The sequence below is a fragment of the Camelus ferus genome, chromosome 13 (genome assembly GCF_009834535.1).
Source record: "Camelus ferus isolate YT-003-E chromosome 13, BCGSAC_Cfer_1.0, whole genome shotgun sequence".
Lineage (NCBI taxonomy): Eukaryota > Metazoa > Chordata > Mammalia > Artiodactyla > Camelidae > Camelus > Camelus ferus.
In genome coordinates this window covers 799222-819177 of record NC_045708.1, presented here as the reverse complement: position 1 = coordinate 819177, position 19956 = coordinate 799222, and the positions used below count along the sequence as shown (strand labels likewise).

General features: G+C 61.7%; 1 protein-coding gene across 2 annotated transcripts in view; it reads right to left on the bottom strand.

The window, feature by feature from the left end:
- The window catches only part of PRKCZ (protein kinase C zeta), a 93464-nt gene extending 81336 nt beyond the window's left edge, over positions 1 to 12128 (bottom strand). The window contains exons 1-4 of one of the 2 annotated variants that reach the window (XM_032494964.1): positions 11834 to 11904; positions 8409 to 8530; positions 7416 to 7505; positions 6004 to 6054 (exon numbers count right to left, since the gene is read on the bottom strand). In XM_032494964.1, the coding sequence (XP_032350855.1) occupies positions 6004 to 6054; positions 7416 to 7505; positions 8409 to 8530; positions 11834 to 11904 (334 nt within the window). Of the gene's footprint in view, positions 1 to 6003; positions 6055 to 7415; positions 7506 to 8408; positions 8531 to 11833 lie in introns of both variants that reach the window. The other variant, XM_032494965.1, reaches the window with a different exon arrangement.
- Positions 12129 to 19956: the final 7828 nt, after the last annotated feature.

The window sequence follows — 19956 nt, the reverse complement described above, 5'->3', positions numbered from 1 at the left end:
AGACTGAAGCCACGCCCTCCGAAAGCGGGGTGCCTCACAGGGCCCTGCTGACACTTTACCCTGAACATGCTTCGACACGCACAGACTCGAAAAGTCCTCGAAAAGTCCTTGACATTGTGGCCAGAACAAAGCTGCCGACTCAGCACCGTAAAACCCTTCAACCTGCGCACGCACGGGTGTCCACAAGAGCCGAAGGGCAGAGACGACCCGAATGTGCATCGACAAGCGAATGGGGACACAGAACGGGACAGAAACACCTGAAGGGAGACTCTCCAGCCACGAGAAGCGATGATGGGACGGCCGGAGAGACGGCAGACAAGGACGGCGAGGCCTCAAGCGCGCGGTGGACCAAGGGGAGCCGCCGGGCACACGAGCGGCCCCAGCCCCCCCCCCGGTGCCCGTGGGACGCTCCCCAGGGCAGACGTCGTCCGAAGCGTCTCCTCCGACCACGGCAGGACAAGTGGGAGACCAACAGCAGAAGGAAAGCCGGGGGATTCATGAGTGTGTGGAAAGTAGGGGACACGCTCCTAGACGGCTGGCGGCCAGAGGAGAAAGCATGAGGGAAGTCAGGGCGCAGCATGCCAGGCCCCAGGGATGCAGAGGGGCGGAGGGAGGGAGACCCACTGCCTTGGAAAGCAAGGGGGGCTCAGACCGGCAGCCGGACTTCACAGCTTAAGGACCTAGAAGATCGCGGTTGATCAAGTCACCGGCAATTGGAGACCCTCACAGAACGGAAAAAATGCTCAACCTCCTACCCCTCACTCCTCCCCGGAGGCCACAGGGGCGAGCCTTCAAGTTCCAGCCCTCTAATCTCTCGGTCTTGTGGGCGACCAGCCTCATCCTGAGACCAGCAGGGGCCCCACCCTAATTCACCTCGTTAGCAGAAACTCACGGAACTCCTAATAAATGACAAAAGACGCTCCTATGTGTCACAGAAGGAAGCCCCCTCAGCACAATAAAAGCCAGACATGAAAGGCCACCGCAAACGCCACCTCAACGGCCGAGGACGGAAGACTCTCCTCCACGGGCTGGGACAAGACAGAGACGCCCACCGGCGCCCGTTCTCCTCGACACGGCGCTGGGAGTTCTACCCAGAGCAACTAGGCAAGAAAAGCGAAAGGCATATAAGCCGAAAAGGAGGAAGTAAAGTTCCCTCTGTTCACAGATGACATCGAAAACTCTCAACGATTCTGCAAACAAGTTGTCAGAATGAACGAATTCAGCAGAACAGCAGGATACGAAGTCAACACACAAAAATCAGTTGCATTTCTATCCACTAGCAATGAAACAACCCAAAAAGGAAAGTTAAGAAAATAGTTCCATTTACGTTAGCATCAAGAATAAAGTGCTTAAGGACACACCTAACAGGGTGACGGACTTGTACACTGAAAACTGTAGAAGTGCTGAGAGGAGTTACACACAAGTCAGTGCAAAGACACCCGTCCGTGGATTAGAAGACTTAATACTGCTAAGATGCTAACAGAACCCAAAGTGATCTAAAGAATCAGTGCAATCTCTATCAAAACCCAATGATTTTTTTTTTGGCAGGAATTTTTTTAAAATCCTAAAATTCACGTGGAATCTCAAGGGACTCAGAATAGCCAAAAAGATCTTCACAAAGAACAAAGCTGGAGAACTCACAATCCTTGATTTCAAAACTTACTGCAAAGCTTCAGTATCCAAAACAGTGTGGTATAAAGACAAATCTACGGAATAGAATACACGGCCCAGAAATGAACCCTCACACGTGTGGTTAAATGATTTCCAACAAGGGCGCCAAGACCATTCAGTGCGGAAAAGGTCAGTCTTCACAACACACGGTGCTGGGAAAACTGGGTGTCCACACACAGAAGAATTTCGCTGGACTTGTACATAACACCACATGCAGAAATGAACTCCAAATGCACCAAAGACCTAACTGCAAGATCTAAAACTATAAACCCCTTAGGAGAACACATAGGGCAGAGCTTCCAGACATGGGGTTTGGCATCGATTTCTTGGGTATGACACCAAAGGCCCAGGCAACAAAAGAAAAATAGACAAATTCATGGAAAAGTGCACTTTTTGTTCATCAAGTGACACTATAAACAAAGTAAAAAAGACCTCACAGAACAGGGAAGATACTTGCAAATCCTGTATCTGGTATGGGGTTCATGTCCAGAACACGCAAAGAACTCCTGCAGCTCCGCAACGACAGACAAACAGCCCACTTCACAACGGGCAAAGGACTGGAACAGGTATTTCTCCAAAGAAGACACACACGTGAAAAGATGTTCAGCATCACTGGCTGTCAAAGAAACGCAAATCCAAACTACGGGGCCCCACCTCACACCCGCTGGGACGGCTACTGCCAAAACGGAAACCAACCAGCGTGGGCGGGGACACGGAGAAACGGAAACTGCGTGCACCGCTGGTGGGGACAAAGAACGGTACAGCTGCCATGGAAAGCGGTGTCGACGCGCCTCGAAAACTTGAAGAAACAACTGCAAACAACCCAGCAATCCCACGTGCACGTCATGTGCCCGGAAGGACAGGGAGCAGCGTCCTAAGGAGAAGCTCCTGACCCACGTTCACGGCAGCAAGACTCACGGAAGCTAAAGACATGGAAGCAACCCAAGTGCCCATCAGCAGAAGACGGAGGAGCAGAGCGTGGTCCGTCCTCACAAGGGAACGTTATTCAGGCTTTAAAAGGAAGGAAACGCTGACGCCTGCTACAACCTGCATGAACCCTGAGGACGTTACGTGAGCCAATCGCGAAAGGACAAATCTGGTGTGACCCCTTTCTTGAGGTCCTTAGGGGAGTCAAAATCCTAGAAACAGGAAGGAGGAGATGGGTACAGGGACTGGGGCCAGGGAGTGAGTGTTTAACGGAGACTGAGTTCAGTCTGGGAAGATGGAAGAGTTCTGTGACCAGACGGTGGTGACGGTCGCACAAAAATGTGAATCCAGTTAGTATCGATGAAGTGTACACTGAAAAATGGTTAAGATGGTAAGTTTTATGTGTACTTCACCACAGTAAAAAAAAACTGGGAGGAAAAAAGGAATGAAGTTCCGATACACATTACCACACGGGTGGACTGAGAACATCGCGCCAGTGTCAGAAGCCAGTGACAAAAGACCACACGTCACACGTTCCGTTGACACGAAATGTCTGGCGCAGGCAGACCCAGAGGCAGCGCGGAGCCTGGCGGGGGTCAGGCGCCAGCGGAGGAAGGAGAAGCAGCGACTGCAGGCGGGCGTGGGCTTTCCTTGCCCAGTGCAGTTTGCCGGCAGTGGGGGTGGCGGACGAACAGCATGGTGAATGCACCAAACGCCACTGACTTGTTCAGTGTGATGTAGTCGATTTTACGTTATGTGTACTTTAAACAATTTTTTAAAAACTCCATTGAACCAACTAAATGCAGACTGACAACCTGAACAGAAGGTGCCGGAAGGTGCTCTGCGGACATGAACACAGGCTCGGCTGGGGCGACGCGGCGCTTCCCGCGGGACATGCCCGCGCCACCGCGTGGCTGCCTCCTCCACTTGCCCGTCCCCGGCCACAGTGCGTCTGTCCCACCAGCCCTCCTCACGTGGTCCTGACCCAGATCCCACCAGCCTGACCCCTCTCACTCACCTGGCCAGGAACCCAGGAACCCGTGAACACGGCTCCCACGCAGGTGCCAGAATCCCACAGAGCACCCGGGCCGCTGGGACCAGAGCGGGGCAGTCCTACTGTCCAAGATCAGCAGCACAGCTGCGTCAGCGAGCAGAGCAGAGGAGGGCACCCAGCCCTCGCCGCCTGTCAGCCTCTCACCCCAGTGCCCGGCCTCGCCGCAGCGCCAGAGGAGCGTTCCAACAAAACAGAGCGGCTGGAGCCTCAGAGCCGCCCCTGGAGAGCATCTCAAGGACCTGCTCACCTGCAGGACGGAGCCACATTCCCCACATTCCCCCACAGTGACGCGGCCTTCATCTGCATGTCACCCCACGTCCACCTCACCCCGAGCCCTCGGACACCGTGACCCCCATGATCCCACACCAGCACTGCAGCAGCCGAGCCAACCCGATCACCAACCCCCACACGAGGTGGAGGGGAGAGCGAGCCCAGGGCGGAGCGGCGTCCACACGGGGATACACCAAGGAGGGCAGGGAGGCACAAGGAGGGCAGGGAGGTCGTGGCAGAAAGGGCAGACCCAGGACTCTCGGGCCAGCTCTGCCAGGGCCCCAGGCTCAGCTGACGGCCAGCTCCAGCTTCTGGGACACCGGACGGATGGGAGGCTGAGACGCAGAAATGCCTGGGTGTCCCCAGCGCCACGGGCAGCGTGGGCTGTTGGTAACATCTCTGGGCAGGTAAGCACAAGTCTGTCACCATGGTTCAAAGCCATCTGGGTCACAAATAAATCCAGCTGGGGGGCCTCTCCCACAGAGCACAGTTGAGGGGACCCCCACCTTTCCAGCAGGAACGCCTATTTTATTTTATTATTTGTGTGTCCAAAAAGACATATAAACTGTCAAAAGTGTAACTTTGCTCCTTTAGGGTGCTCGTCCCTCTCCATGAGATGTGGGCACCCAGAGGGAGGGATGGGGGCAGCCTCGTGGGGGTGGAGGACCCCGAAATCCACCTGGCTCCGAGCCCCCCACCAACGGGCTCCTCTCCGGCCGCCTGGGCTCCTGCCAGCCAGCTTTGCCATGAAGTCCACTCCCGGCTGGCCCACCTGCCTCCCAGCACCATTGCAAGTCCTACCCACTAAATGTTCTCCCGGACCGACACCACTCACGGCAGAACCACAGGTGCACACCAGTACCTGCCATCCGGGACCAGGCGGCCTGGTGTCTTCCACCCAGGCTGGACTAGCTGCTGAGCGGTGCTTACCCATGGAACTGGCTCCCCACCCTGCTTCTCAGCGTGGCTTCCAGGCCTCAGAATCTCAAGGTCCCCGTTCCACCTCTTTATTACCACTGTCTGACACTGGCCCGTCATCTGCCTCCCAGACAGGACGCACTGGGGCTCCTCCACCCACCCGCCCTCCCCGAGAGGCCCCTCACGTCCACCACCATGTCCACCTGCCATGGCAGCACCTCCACCACCCCCTGGGCGGTTCTGGCCTCTTTAGACCCCCGTGCCAGGATGCCACGGTCGGACATCTCCACGGCCTAGCTGGCGCCCCTCCAGGGCCCCCCGTTCTCCTTGGGGGACCCCAGAGCCCGGTCCTGATCACTGGCTGCTCCCTCCAACAACCTCTGCAGAGCCAAGGGCCCCACACCCACCTCGAGCCCCACCTCCTCCCCGAGATCCAAGACTCACACGCTCACTGCCCACTGAACACGTTCACTGGGTCCGATGGACAACACAAGCTCGGCCCACCTCTGCTTGAATCTGCTCCTCCCCACACAGGGCGCTGCTCCACCCAGGACCTGAACTGGAGCCCACCCTGTGACGACGCCCTGCTGGGAAGGGGGCTGAGCCCAGTCCTGCGAACGAACTCAACACGCACCCACTGTGGCCCAGGCCCCCCCCCACCCCAGGCCAGAGGCCGAGCAGGGTCTGCGTGGCTGGTGTGAAGTTTCTCTACGCCCCAGCCAGGGGTGCCCTGCCCCGAGGGACGGGGTGGGGCGGACTACTCGGGGGCCAGTATGGACTTGGAGGGGCCGATCACCAGGTTTGGGGTGGTCGTCGCTGGGGCAGGGGCACGGGGCCAGCGTCCAGCTGTCACAGCCAGGGCCCTTCCCACCAGGGGGAGATCAGGCCATGTTCTGGACTTTCCCTTGTGCCACCAACAGACCAAGCCAGTGCCCTCTCTGATGGCAGGCTTGTTGGCCAGAACACACACTCAGCCAAGCGCAGAGAGGCACCAGTGAAAACCCCACATGCGGTCACATCAGCTGCCCACTCTGCCTTTAGATGCCCCACGAGGGGCACTGGAGCCGCGGGCCACCCATCACCCACCCTCCCCCTCCCGGCACACCGCACCAACACCTCCACTGTGGCCACGACCCGCGCCGTGGGAGAGAGGTGGTACTCACTGTCTTCTCCCGGACAGGGCATGCCTGGCTCCTCGGGGATGCTGGGGAAAACTGCACAGGGAGAGAGAGACAGTGCGTCAGTGCCACTGCGGCCTCGCGAGAAGCCCTGCTCTGGGGCAGGCTGACCGGACGCACCTGCCCACAAAGCCCACTCGTGGTGAGAGCCCACTCTCGGGAGATGCTCGTTAATGAGCCTTGGAACCCAGTACATCGACAGGTAACAAGGTGCCAAATGCCCTCTGATAAGACTTGGAGATGCCCTGAAAAATCCAGGGGAAAAAGCAGTCAGAGACCCGGCTGACAGCCGTCGGAGGAGAACTGGTCTGTATTGATAAATCAACGTGGAGACGGGCAAGAACTGATGCTCCTCTGAACACTGACTTTTGAAAGCACACTCATCCCACTGCTTCTCACTCAAGAAGGAGCTCAAAACTCAGCATGTTAAATACACCTGGAGCCTCCACGATGAGCCACTAAACAGAAGCTCGCGCGATACATCTTAGCTGAATGCCTTTCTCCTAACTAAAAGGTAAAGAGAACTTTAAAAGCACCAAACTTTGTAATGCTGAGAACCAACGCACAGATGTCACCACCCCAAAAACGAGGCCTGCGGTAGGCTTCACATTTAGCCACAGGCACAGAAAGGGTACAAAAGCTGCGTATTCTAACCACCCGCCCGCCCGATTTTGCGCTCCAGCCCCCGCTCTTGGGCTCAGCTGCCGGCGCCCCGCGCACGAGGACGAGTTGCACCAGGGCGGCCACGCTGCCGGAGGCAAGTGTGCAGTCCCGCAGACACCGGGGGCACGGTCTGAAGCCCTCAGTGCAACGGCTACTCTGAATCGAGAACAGTGCCCAGTGCTGAGGTTCACCGGCTGAGGGAGGCTGTGAGCCTAGGGGAAGCCAGAGGGAGGGCCTTGTCCAGCCCGGAGCAGGGCTGCAGCCCTGTCCCCTGCTCTGCCTGCAGGCACGTGGGTCCCAGACCCTCGGAGCTCCGGGAAGGGTGAGGGCAGATGAACGAGCCCAGGCTACTGACACCCCTGACAATACCGGCCCCCAGGAAACAAGGGTGGTGAGAGCCGACAGCCGGAGCCCAGCTTCTGCAGCCACGATCTGACAGAAGAGGCGCAGCAGAGTTCCCGTCTTGCCCCCGGCACCCAGGCTAAGGCCAGGCGCACTCACCCGGAGAAGAGGGTTTCTGACTTTTTACCGGGAAGAGCAATTGTATCTGGAGTGATAAAACGTGAAAGAGAAAAAAGCAAAGCCAAACTGCACCCTATTCCACATCCGCACATTCTCTGTCACGCTAAGATCTTAAACTGTGACCTTCCATGTGGCGTCCGGCCCGACAAAGACGCCCATGGCCAAGGAGGTGCCCCCCCGCTCCCCAGACCGCCCCGCCGGCCAGCACTGACCGTGAATGATGAGACCTTCGTCCCTGTGCTGACAGGACAAGCGGAAGGCCTCCTCCAGCTCCATCTGGGAGGACACAGTGCAGGGGTCACCTGGGCGGGCAGGAGACATTGCTGAGGCCACCGCAGGCCCAAGCCAAGGGGCTCAGGATGGCGGGCATCAGACCCCAGTTCGGGAAGGCAAAGTCCTGCTGCTGGTGACTGGTGGCCCAGAGCAGAGCTGGCGGGTCCCAGAGCAGCCAGACTAGCAAGTCATCTGTCCAAGCCCCGCCTCAGAGTCCCCCAACCCCCAGGGAAGCGAGTCCACGCAGAGCTGAGAAAGCCACTCGGAGCGAAGCTGGGCTAGCTTCCCGGCTTGGGTGAGTGAGAACACTCTTCTAGGCAGCCCCAGACTGGACGGAAGGGCTCCCTGCCCTGTGCTGCAGGACAGGAGCAGAGAGACGCAGACAGCCAGCACCCACGTGCCGGGCCCTGATGGAAGGGGCGCAGCTAGAGTGTCTGCCCTGTCCCCCGCGGCCAGGCTGACAGTGCCAGGCACAGTCATCCAGAGGAGGGGGTCTTTCCTGGACCGTCCCCCAAACCCAAACCCTTTGCTTTCTCACAAGCATGCCTGACTGTGAGAGAGGAGGAACGGAGCGGGACGAGGCGACACTAGGGCCACCAGAAAAGCCGAGGACACGAGAAAGGAAGGTCACGTAAGGAGGGTAAGGGCCTGCCCATGGCGGGTAGGGGGCCCGCAGCCTCTCCCTGGGGCCCAAGACCAGGGCAGGCCTTGCAGGGGGACACTCACCTCCCACCCCTAAACCCAGGCCCTCCACGCGCCTGCTGCCAACCTCTTCCCAGGAAGCAGTTTCCAACGTCCCCTCTGGGGAAGCTGGCTAGTTAAACTTGACCAGTTCAGTCCCAGGGTTTTCACCTCCCCCTACCCCCGAGGGGCCACACCCACTCCCCTCCCCAGACTGAGGTTTACAGTCCGATGGACACATGCCAACCTACCTTCACTGTCCACCCACTTGAGGGTGAGCGGGTGGCCCTGGTGCAGACGGCACATCTCCCTCACCTCCTCACAGAGCTCGTCGAAGGTGGTGGCCGAGTCCAGGCTGGTGATCAGGATGTCCCTGGGGCAAAGAGGACGGACAGGTCTCACCACCGGGTGTGCTTAAATCACGGCCCCCTGCTGCCCACCCCTTCCTGCTGGAACTGGCCATATCTGCTCAAAGACCCTCAGCACGTGCTCCTCGGGGACCAGCACAGCCCACCTGCACCACAGCCCGTAGCATCCTTGCAGATGGGGAAACTGAGACACAGAGGGCTCACCCAGTCCATCAGTGGGGGCTCCAGAAACCAAGCCCCCACTCCCACCCACCCCAACACCCTGGGTCACCCACACTGGTACCAGGCACACTCGCCCCTGACCCAGCATCCACCGGTCCACCTGCGACAGGATCCCTGGAAGTCTGTCTGCCATCCCTTCACCTTTTACCTCTCCCTGTGCCACGAACCCCTCCACCCCGCAGTTCCGCCCCTAAGTGGAAGCTAGCCTCCCCCCGGCCAGTGCTTCAGGGCCTAGAGGCCAGGCAGTGGCCCCCAGCAGTCTGGAAGCCCTGACACGAGGCTGGGCCCCTGGACACCAGGCCTATCACCAGCCACAGCAATTCAGCTCTTCCCCACCCAGGGCAGGACTTCAGCATGCACGGGGAGGGGCCGTCCCACCCCCACGCCCAATGTCCTCCCGAACCTGAGTCAGGCAGCCCCTCTGAGCAAACAGGGCCCCCTGAGGCTGCCAGCTCAGGCCGGTCAGGCAACCGCCTGAGGGACTGTCGTTCCCTGGGTGCCTGGGAGGGGACCAGGCCCCAGCATCCAGCCCTGGGCCATGCACAGAGCAGGCCCTTGATAAGGATCTGGACAAGCGGGAGCTGGAGAGACTGCGGTGCTGCCTAGCTGTGTCTGTGATTTTTTTTTCTCTCTTTTTTTAATGGAAGTATAGCCCGTTTACAGTGTTGTGTCAAAAGTTTCTGCGATCTCACAAAAGCGGTCTTCTGAGACTCAGCCTGGCAGAACAGGGTCTCCACACCCAACCGAGGGACCCCCTGAAGACACAGGAGCTGCTGGACCCCACTTCAGACTCCGGTGACTACACGCCCTGCAAAGGCCCAGCTGGTGGAGGGGGAGGCCCTGATCTCCAGCTTTTGGAGGGACTGTGGCAGAGGTGGGGGGACGGGAAAGGACAACTAGGAGAAGCCATCGCCAGTGGGAGCCGCTGAAGCCCCCCCCCACCTTTAAGAACAGTGTCTTCAACACATCTCAGCTCCTGACCCTGCTGCTTAAAAATAACCTCCCTCCCGGAGGCAGCAGCAGAGAATTCCACTTGGACCTGCGGGGTTTGGATCAGTGAGCACGGTTCTTGGTGGGTGCTCTCCAGTGCCAGCGTCAGTGCTGGGCTCTGAGGACTAAGTCTGCCAACTCAGACAGTCCCGGGGGAGAGGCACCAGCACGGAGCACTTTGGGAAGAGCATGGGGAGGAGTGAGCGAGCGCAAGCTGGACTGGGAAGGAATGGTGGAGCCTGGGGCAGAAGTGGGGGGGGGTGACAGGGAGGAGGGAAAGAGGAGCGGGAGGGGAGGAGAGAGGAAGGAGCAGAGGTTGGGAATGGAAGGAAGAGGAAAAGTGTAGGGTGTGGCCCCATCAGCCTGGGGAAACCGGACTCAACAGGTCACCTATCCCTCGGTAACCAAAGCACTCTCCAGGGGCCCTAGCCAGGGAGGGGAGGGAGGGGCGAGGGACAGGACCAGCAGCTGCCCAGCCAGAACTCCCAGGGGCTCCGGGGAACTCTGCCCAAGACTCCAGCCTCACCCACCTCCATCCCGGGCTCAGTGCTGGAGGGGCCTGGGGGAAGGCAGGGGGTCTGGTTCCCACCCACCCCCTGGCCTCTCCGGGCGTGGACTTCCTTTCATTAGGAATCAACTCTGATTTTTCCAAAAGCCGCTTGCTGCTCAATCCCATGGCTCCAGACAGGGAGGACGACCATGTCTGATACTGAGACCCCCGTTCCTTGCAGTGGGCAAGCAGGAAGGACCAGTATGAGGACCAGGACCTAGCTGGCATCTCGCCAGTTCAGCCCATCCTTCCAGGAGAGAAGACAAGATTCCCCAACCTCCTGAGGTGCGCTGGCCCAGCGTCCCTCAGAAATCCTTCGGTGGGGCTCTGCCACCAATTCTGCCCCCCCGCCGCCCCCCCCCCGCTCCCAAGTGATCAGGCTGAGGACAGCAGAGGGCAGGAGGAGAGGCTTGACAGACACCCAGACAAGGTGTGGTCACCCGGTCAAGAGCCTGAAGCCCCACCTCGGGTGCACCACAGTGGGGACCACCAAGTTCAACTGCGGGCCAGTGTTCGGCTCCCTTCCCCTTCCCCCAGCAGAGGCGACCCTGGGAGCAGCCGGTCTGATCTCGGGCGTCTGGAGTCCAAGACAGGTGGGAAGCAGCGGCAAAGGCGCCTAGCTCTCCGATGAGCGCCGTCTGCACTGCGCTAGAAGGGGCAGAGGGGTTCTGGTCTCCGGTGGCCAAGAACCCAGCGCTTCCTGGGCCAGGCCGGGCGCTCCGGTCACTGACCCCCGTGAGGCCCCCTCGCCCCACTTCACAACGAGGCAGGTCGAATCCAGGGCGCAGTGCGCGGACGCAGGGCCCGGAGGCTGTCCCAAAGGTCCAGTCACCAAAGGAACCGCGCCCCAGCCCTTCCAGGCGCCCTCCATTCGTCCAACCGCCGGGGACTCACCGCACCTGGCCTTCTCCGGTCAATAAACTTTTGTTAAACGGAGACCTCTGGCTCGGTAAATTGGGAAAAGTTCAGGAAAACCTCGATTTTTAAAACTGTTAGTTTTCACAGTTTGAGAGAAACTTTCGTCCTTACGGGTCTGTGGCTTAATGTTCTGACGAACTTTCCAGGGAGACACTCAACACAGTGGTGCCCGGGGCTGTGGACCGTGCCCGACGCCCGCCTCCGGCGCCACAGGGTCCTTCGGGCAAGTCCGGGCCCAGGAAAATCTCCTCCAGGCAGGGAGAGACCCTTGCGGCCGCCGCGCTCCGAGCCGGGCCCGGCGACCCCGCCCTGCCCGCGAGTTCTCCCGCCGGTGACGTCCAAGCGAGCCCGCTGGAGCGCCCACCTCGCCCGGCGCCGCCGCTAGGCGCTGGCGCGTCAGGACCTCCCGGGACGCCCCTCCGCCCAGAGTGGCCTCGCGGTCCCACCCCTCCTGCGCCACGGCCGGCTGCCCACAGCCTTCGGCCTCCCGAAGTAGCGGCGACACGGTCCCCGACGGCCGGCGCGATCGGGGGCCGCTCCCGGCGCCGGCTCGGCCCTCCGCCCCGCGGGCCTCGACGCACACGCCCCCGGCCCGGGCAGGGCTCCGCCGTCGGACGCTCGCGCTCACCCGTTGTAGTGCGCCTTCAGGCGGACGCGGCCGCCGCTCCCGTCCATCTTGGGGCCCGTCCTGCTGGGCATGGCGCGCTCCGCCAGCCGCCGTCAGCGCCGCGCCCCGGACGCTCGGGCCATGGCGCGGAGCCCCAGCGGCCGGGCCGCGGCGCAGGTGGGACCGACGGTGGAACGCGGAAGGGAGCGCGCGGCGCAGGGTCCGAGGGACGCGAGTCCCGCCAACTCCGCGGAACTTGGCGGCGGGCGGGGCGGGGCGGGGGCGCGGCCGACGGGCGCGCGCAGGGGGTTCGGGGGACGCGCACGGAGTCCGGCGTCAGGGCTCGCCGGCGGCGGGGGGGTCCGAACATGGCCGACCCGAGACCCAGCCGGCGGCCAATCGGCGGGGCGGGCGGACCCGGGGCGGGGGCGGTGGCACCTGCGGCCAATGAGGGCGAGGCGGGGCCGCCACCTGGGCCAATCCCCGGGGGACCCTGCGGCTTCGGCCCAATAGCGCGGCGCTGGGCGGACTACCTGTCGGGCGGGGCGCGGCCCCACCTGCGGCCAATGGGAGCGCGTGCGGCCCCGCTCTGCCCGGCAACGCGCGCCCCACGCCCGCCCCGCGCGCTGGCCCCTCGGTGAAGTGGGCTCTCGGGGCCGCGGTTCCCAGGTGGGGCCCCTGGGCTGCGCGCCCTGGGAACTTATTGGAAATACGGGCCCTCGGCCCAACCCAGACTGGTTGAGTCGAAACTCCAGCAGTCTTTGCTAACAAGCCCGGGGAATTCGGGGCGAGCGCTAGTCTGAGAGCCGCTGAGCTAGGGGACAGCGGGGAGGGGTCTCCCTAGAGGAGTGCGGCAGCCGCTCAGACCTTTGACTCCGAACGGCGCTCAGACTGCGGTGACCCGCGTCCGGCCAGCTTACAGACGCGGAGACTGCGAGGAGCAGAGAACCCGGCGAAGGTCACCGCAGGCAGGTGCGGGTTCAGCTGGTTCTCCCGGCCCCAGCCGCCCTCCTCCCGCTGCGGAAGGTTTGTCTACACTCGCTAGCCTTCCCCCTCTGCTCCAGTCCACTCCTCGGTCCAGGACAAGGAAACCGCGTTTGTGCAGGTCGCCCTTGACCTTCACTTCTGAATCCACAGCTTCTTTGGGTCTTACTAACACCGTGCATTTGTTCTGGACCGTCGCCTCGAACTCTACCCACACCCCCGCCCCCCAGGTGCCTGCATTCCCCTTAAACGCGGGATCCGGTTTTCCCTGAGGAACCCATCCCTTGCTGGTTGCATCCCAGGGAGCCCAAACCTGCAGTTTGCGGGGCCCAGGTGGGCACCCCAGACTCAAGAGGTCTGCAGCTGCCTCATCCCTGCCGCCCCTGCAGAACCCGTTGCCTCCCTCCCCTTCCCTACCCCACCCTGTTGGCAACCTCTGACCCTGGACTCCGGCCCTAGGTAAGCCACTCCTCACCTGGACAATTGTAAGGAATTCCCATTCACACACTTTCATTCCAGAGATGCTTCCTAGCGCCTCCTGGTACCAGGTGCTGGGGTGTCCCTGGAGAACCAAGTAGACACAGGTCACAGAACCCATGCTCTCCTCAGAGATGGCCGCCGAGACACCTGTTGACAGCCCACTGCTCACTAATTAAGCTGCTGTGAACGTTCCCGTCTTTGAAAACAAACAAACAAACAAACAAAAAAAGTCTGCACCCCACACCCGTCCACCCATCGGTCCATTTCTCAGTTCTTCACAACAAAACTCCTGCCTGGAGCTGTCTGCAGCCCTTGTCTCCACTTTATCTCTCCTGCACTTTCTCTGAGCCCCTCCCTTCCCCCCACCATCACCACCAACTCCTGTGTTTGAAATACAGTGGCTGATTCTCAGATTGTTTCTTAGTTGGCCCTTCACAGTGTGCTCACCCTAGGATTCTGCTCCCTCCCTCCTCTCCTCATCTCCCCCACTGCTGCTTCCTGCCACCCCACCCCACCCCTACCAACCCCACCTCTTCTTTGGTCCTCTGAGACCCTTGAGCGGCTCAAGCCCACCTCCAAGCACCACCCCAGGCTCAGATTCCCCCACCTCACCCCTCCCGTGCTTCCAAACCTCCCTCAGACATGCCCTTTTTCCATTCTCAGCTCAGAGCTACCTTTGCCTCCTCACACCCCCATCCCCCAGATTCCAGCCTCGTCTGGCCACTTCCGTTGCTACCACCTGGTCTGAGCCGCGCCCTCCATGCTGGGATTCTTGCAGCAGCCTCCAATTTCCGTAAAACATAAGTCAGCCCATGTCCGTCTGTCGGGCATTCAAAACCTGCAGTGGTTTCCATCCTCAGGGACCCCAGGCCTTCTGCCCTCCCAAGTGGTCTCCTATTGCCCCAGCCCACCCAGCTGCATCGGCCTCGGCCTTCTCATGTGCCATCCCATCTCCTGGGAGCACCTGTGCCCAGACCCACACTTCTTTGGAGTCTTCTCGTCATCACTGATGCCCGTTTTCATCCACCCCCAACGCAGGCAGAGGGGTCCCTGGAGGTCAGTTGCATGTGAAGGGGGTGGAGCCCAGCATTTGCCCAGGGAGGGGAGCCGCAGGAATGAGCAGGACCCTGCAGCCCAGAAGCAAGCGTGTGGGATGCAGCCTCCTGGCCAGCACGGTGGCTGTGTCTCCTGGGCTGTCGTGAGTCCAGCCTGGCTCATGGCCATGGATGGGCACGTCCTGGCGATTGGGGAGGAGCAAGGATGCCCCACAGTATCCCCCAGCATTCTGCTGTCCTGTCTCAGCGTGGTGGGGGTCAGTGAGGTCAGCGAGGAGGGGTCAGTGAGTCCAGTTCTTCGTGCCCACTTCCCACTGCAGACAGGACCAGCCAGCAAGCGGCCCTGTCACTGGGCACATTTCTTGGACGTGCCCCATCCCAGGCCCCCCGACATGACAGCCCAAGTCTGGCCCAACAGCTGTTTCTACCCAGGGAAGCCCTTGCCAGGGTGGGAGCCCCAGGTGTCCTGGGTGTCCTGGTGGTCACTGGCCCCCACCTGCAGACCTGAATGCCACATGGGAACCTCAGCCCCCAGTCCTGGTGAGAAAGGCTGGAGGGGAGGTACTGTCTGCTTGGGGTCAGCCAGCTTTGGAGGGTGGGGCCTCTGCTCTCCATGGGGTTGGGGAAGGGGAAAGGCCTATTCCAGGAGAGGGATCTCTGACCATGTCCAGCCCCAGGCCAGGGTGAGGGCACATGTGTCACCTGTGGTGTTCAGAATACTTCCTGAGGCCCCCAGAAGGTGGAGGCTCCTGCTTTGGGGTTCCCCTCACCAACAAGCTCTGGAAAATAACTGCCCCATGCAGCAGCTGGCGGACCCACCCCCAGAGGGCCTTGTGGGCAGAGGGCTTGGATCTGAGGGACAGGCACCGGGTGTTTGCGTATTTGGCAGGAGCTGTGACCCCACCACCTGGATCACATCCCCACCGCATCTCCAGGTATCTGGAACACCTGGAATGAATGAATGAATGGACGAATAGTTGAAGACCCCTCTAAAGCACTAGGAGTGGGTGGTCCTCCTAGGACCCCGGGCCTGTTCTGGGGGTCACCCCGGCATCAGTCTGCAGCGCAGTAACGTCACGCAAGGACTTGTCTGCGCCTGGGGCGGTGTGGGAGGTGGCCCCTGGGTGGAGGCGTGGGCAGGACAGACCCCCTGAAGGGCCCGGCAGCTGAGGTCCAGTCCTCTTCACCACTGGACAGTTTCTGTATTTCCCAATTTTCCACCAAGATCTCATACTTTCATGGTCACAAACACCTATTGTTTCCAAAGTGAAAAGTACGAAGATGTTGTTTCTAACTGATTATAAAAGTGATGGAGGCTCCCTGTAGAACTCGGACAGCACAGCCGGTGTGGGGGAGGGGACCACCCCCAACAAGCCCCCAGGCCCTGCACCTGTCACCTGTGACCCAGGACCCAGGGTGGGACGCACCGAGTGCCTCCTCCCAGCTGTGGGCGCGTGGGGAGGGCTCTGCCAGGGCACGGAAGAGCGGGGTCCTGGCCTCGGGCTCAGGCCCCTCCCTGAAGATGGTGCCAGGCTCACCCCACCCCTGGTTTTCTCTGATAAATGTTCTTTGTGAGATACTTTCAGAAACTTAGAGATCCTTCAGGTGAAAGGGGCAGGTCGGGTGGAGTTTATGCTCAGTGAGACCTCATCAGACAGAAACAGAGGCCTCCCAGGGGGTCAGTGGCCCCTCGCAAGGGGTCCTTCCTCATCCAAGTTCACAGGCTGCATTTGTGCCAAGTCCGCGCATGGGGCTGCCCTGGAAGAGGTGAGTGGCGGGCTCTGGCATCTCCGTGAGCCGTGAGGTGGGGGTGTGGTCACCCCACCAGGTGTGACACCGCCCTGAGTGGGGCCTGGCGAGGACCACACAGGTCACAGGAGAGCCTGGGACACTCGCTGCCAGACGCTGGGCACACACAGCTGTGGGACGGACAGGCCACAGATGTTTCCTGTCTTTGTGTCGGGTCTCAGGATCTGGAGAGGCTGCTTCAGGTGACAACATTTGCTTCACTGGCTCCTTCGCTCATGCAGGGGCTGCTGACAGGGTGCCAGGAGTCGTGTGGGACTGGGGGCTGACTTGGCCCACACGCTGGCAGGGGGACAGGTCACAGCCGTGGCAGCTTTGTTGGGGCGACGGGGCCTGACCAGGTCCCCAGAAGGGAGGCTGCAGTGGGCCATGAGAAGGACAGTGGAGGAGGGAGGCAGGTGGGCGGCAGGGAGCAGACTCCCAGGGGCCTGCGTCCCTGTCCGTGCAGGTGTGTCAGTACACGTGTGTCTGCGTGCAACCGTGCGCCTCTCAGCCCCGGTTGCACCATTATAGATGGACTTCCTCCGAAGTGAGGGTGAGGGTTTCTCCCCCAGCACTGCTGGTTTGGGGGCCGGGCCGTTCACGGTGGTGGGACCTCCGAGCCTTGCAGGGTGTGGCGCGCCATACCCCCCCCACCCCGCCCCCAGGCTCCTTCCCGTGGGCGCAGTGCTGTGCGTTCCCAGTAGAGGGCGCTGCGGGACACGGCCGGCGGCCGCGGAACAGCTCGTGGGGTCCCGGGCGCGGGAAGGTGAGGACACATGGGGGCTCTGCCCAGCCACACGTCCAGAGCCCGGGCCCGGGGGCCAGCCTGGGGAGGGCCCTTTGCAAAGCCATCCCCCGTGGGCACCCTGGCTCAGCCTGCCTTCTGCCTGCAGTCTCGTCCGCGGTTTAAGCACCGCTTACATTAAATGGTCCCTGTTTAAAAGCACTGGGAGGCCCGTCTGCGGTGGGACCCAGACAGACCGTCTGCGTGTGTCTGTGTACCTGAGTGTGGTCTGTGTGCGTGCACTGGAGGAGGTGCCGCAGGGGCCGGAGAGCCCTGGGAGGGGGTGTTGCTGTGTCCAGGGCCTGGAGCGGGGAGGCTGCAGAGCAGCTTTGCTGGGCGCTGCTGGGCTTCCCATATACCCCTGCTGAGCCTCACCTTGTCTGCGTGTCCTGGGGCCGTCCACGTGTCCCAGGGCCGTCCGCGACACCAGGAACCCCAGGGTCATGCCCTGTACCAGGTATCACCTGCTCTGCCTTCCTCGGACGTGGGTATCAGGGCCCACTCTCTGGATGAAGACACTGAGGGTCAGGGCGGCCTAGTGCTTGGTCCAGGATCACAGGGCTGGGATGTGGCATCACCGCCAGCCCCACCCAGGCCTTTTGGGACACGCCGCGCATCTCTCTTCAGGCTGGGTGTGCCCACAGAATGGAGCCTACGACAGTCGGGGTCAGAGCACCGTGGCGGCATGGGTGCTTCCCATCCTGTGGCCGCTGGGAAGTGGAGTGTGTCCCGCTTTCACATCCCCTCGGCCGCCTGCAATTATATTTAAAACCCAAAGCAGCCTGATGGGCTGAGGAGGCAGCAGCCAAAGCTCGGTCACCATGGCGATGCTGGGGGAGCGCTGTTTCAGCAACACGAAGCACCACGGGCCGGAGGACGCAGCGGCAGAGCTGGGGCAGGTCTCCGACTGTCCACCCGAGCCCTGGTCCATCCTCGCCCAGCCGCACCCAGCCCCCTGCGCCACACCCACCTGGCTGTGGTGCCCCCGCCTCGCTGAGCTGGCCCGTCAAAGCCTGAGACCCCCGGTGGGCGTGGCCCACGTCCTGGCACTGCTTCCAGAAGGCTTGTCCAGGGAGGCCGAGTCCCAGCGAGAGGCGGGGCTGTGACTGCCTGGGAGCAAGCGGCATGGCCTCAGCGTTTGGTCTGTTCGCTGTGCTCTGGGTGCCCACTCTAAGGGGAGAACTGACAACGCAGACGGTCGCAGACAGGCGTCTGCTGCCCACACAGCTGCAGGGTCGAGGGTGGGAGGTGACGTGGATGACCGCAGGCTGCGCGTGGCCCTTGAGATGGAAAGTTGCACACACACGTGCCCGTGCATGCGCAAACACATACACACACACGCATCTGGGCTCGTGCAGGAGCCAGGCAGGTGTGGCCCCGCTGGGACAGAAGGAGGGGGTGCCCTGCCGGGTGCCCCAGCAAACCAGCAGATGGACAAGCAGGGCCTTGCCCAGCAGATGGACAGGCCTGAAGGCCGCCAGCCCGGCTGCAGAAAGTGCCCCAGCTTCCCCGTGCGGGGAGACAATCCCTGGGGGCCTTGTCACCGGGGTCAGGAGCCTCCTGTGGGCGGGGCCCAGGGACAGCCAGCTGCACCCAGAGGCAGCCCTCAGCCCTCGATGAGCCCTGACCACCCTCCCCGGGCAGAGCAGCTGGGGTGACAACTGCTTTCAGGACAGGGCTTCATTTAACCTCTGCAGCACCCACCTGGGTGGGTAGTTGGGGCTCTGCAAGTTTGAGAGGTGTGGCACCTTCCAGGGGTCCAGCACAGGTACCAGGGCAGGCACCTCAGGGCCCTGTCTGCCTCCTCACACGGCGCCTCAGGGGAGCCCCAAGAGCTGTGCCTTCAGGGTCGACCTGAGGAGGACAGCCTCCAGGTGAAGCCACCCAGCCTGACAGTTCCTGGGACAGCCGCTGCGGCTGGGCTGGGTGGCCCTTGGTTCCCAGGGAAGAGGGCGGGGCTGCGGGGCATCCCAGCCCAAGGAATGGAAACCCATGGCCACCCCGTCCAGGTGCTTGTGCCGCTGGGCCCACCTGGGGAGGGGCCAGCCCGAGGGAGGCAGCCCAGGTGGGCGCTGCCCAGCCAGTGGCTTCCATTCCAGGAGACAAACCGGAGGCCAGGGAACCCAGATAGTTTATACTGGGCAGAAAACGAAGAGCCTCGCTGCCTGAAGGGGGTAATTCCAAGCTGTGCATGCATCAGGCCTCCTTGGAGGGACGGCCCAGAACCAAAGGTGGTTAGCATCTTGCTTACAGGCTGTGCAGAAACAGAGGCTCATGGGAGACGGCCTCCCAGCTGGAAACGGGGGCCCTGCTTCCTAACGGCTGGGCCCAGCAGTCCTCCCTCAGGGTCCCCCTTGGTGTCCTGGTTGGCCTCCAGCTCCTTGGCCCCCCAGTGGAGCCCCAGCCTCCCTGGAAGCTCATCTCCCTCGGCCTCAGTGGACCGAGGGCAGGCACCCCAGAGGCTCAAGAGGGCAGGCTGGTCCCTTCCCGGTCTGGCCCCACGTCCAGCCCCTCCACTCCACCCCTAAGCTGTGCTGCGTCCGGGATGGGAGCAGGTGCCCCCGACGTGTGCCTTCTCCTGGGCACCGCACCCCCGCCGTGCTGGGAAGCCAGCCCTCTGCAGCACCCCCGGTGTGGTGTCTGCTGCTGCGTCCATGGCGTGAAGGCACTGAACTTGGAGTGGTGGAGACGCAGGCACAGTCAGCTCCTGTGGGTCTGGAGGAGACCCCTTCCTCCCGCCCTGGTCTGCCTTCTCCTTCCTGCAGCCCCTCCCTGGGCGGGCTCTCCCATTCCTAGGGTCCACTCCGTCCCAGGGCCCTGCGCACTGAGGGTTGTCCACGTCTCCCGGAGTCGCCCTGGCTGTGCTCGGTGGAGGCTGAGAGTTCAGGGAATTCTCAAGACCCAGCCTGAATGGCAAGTCTATCGTCTTGCTGCAAATCCTATTTCGAATAGCTAAGCCCAAACACTGACCACCTCTCCTTCCTGCAACTCTCCTCTGCTGGCCGACTCCCAGCCCCGCAGAGGGTATCCGGCCAGCCACGAACCTACTAACC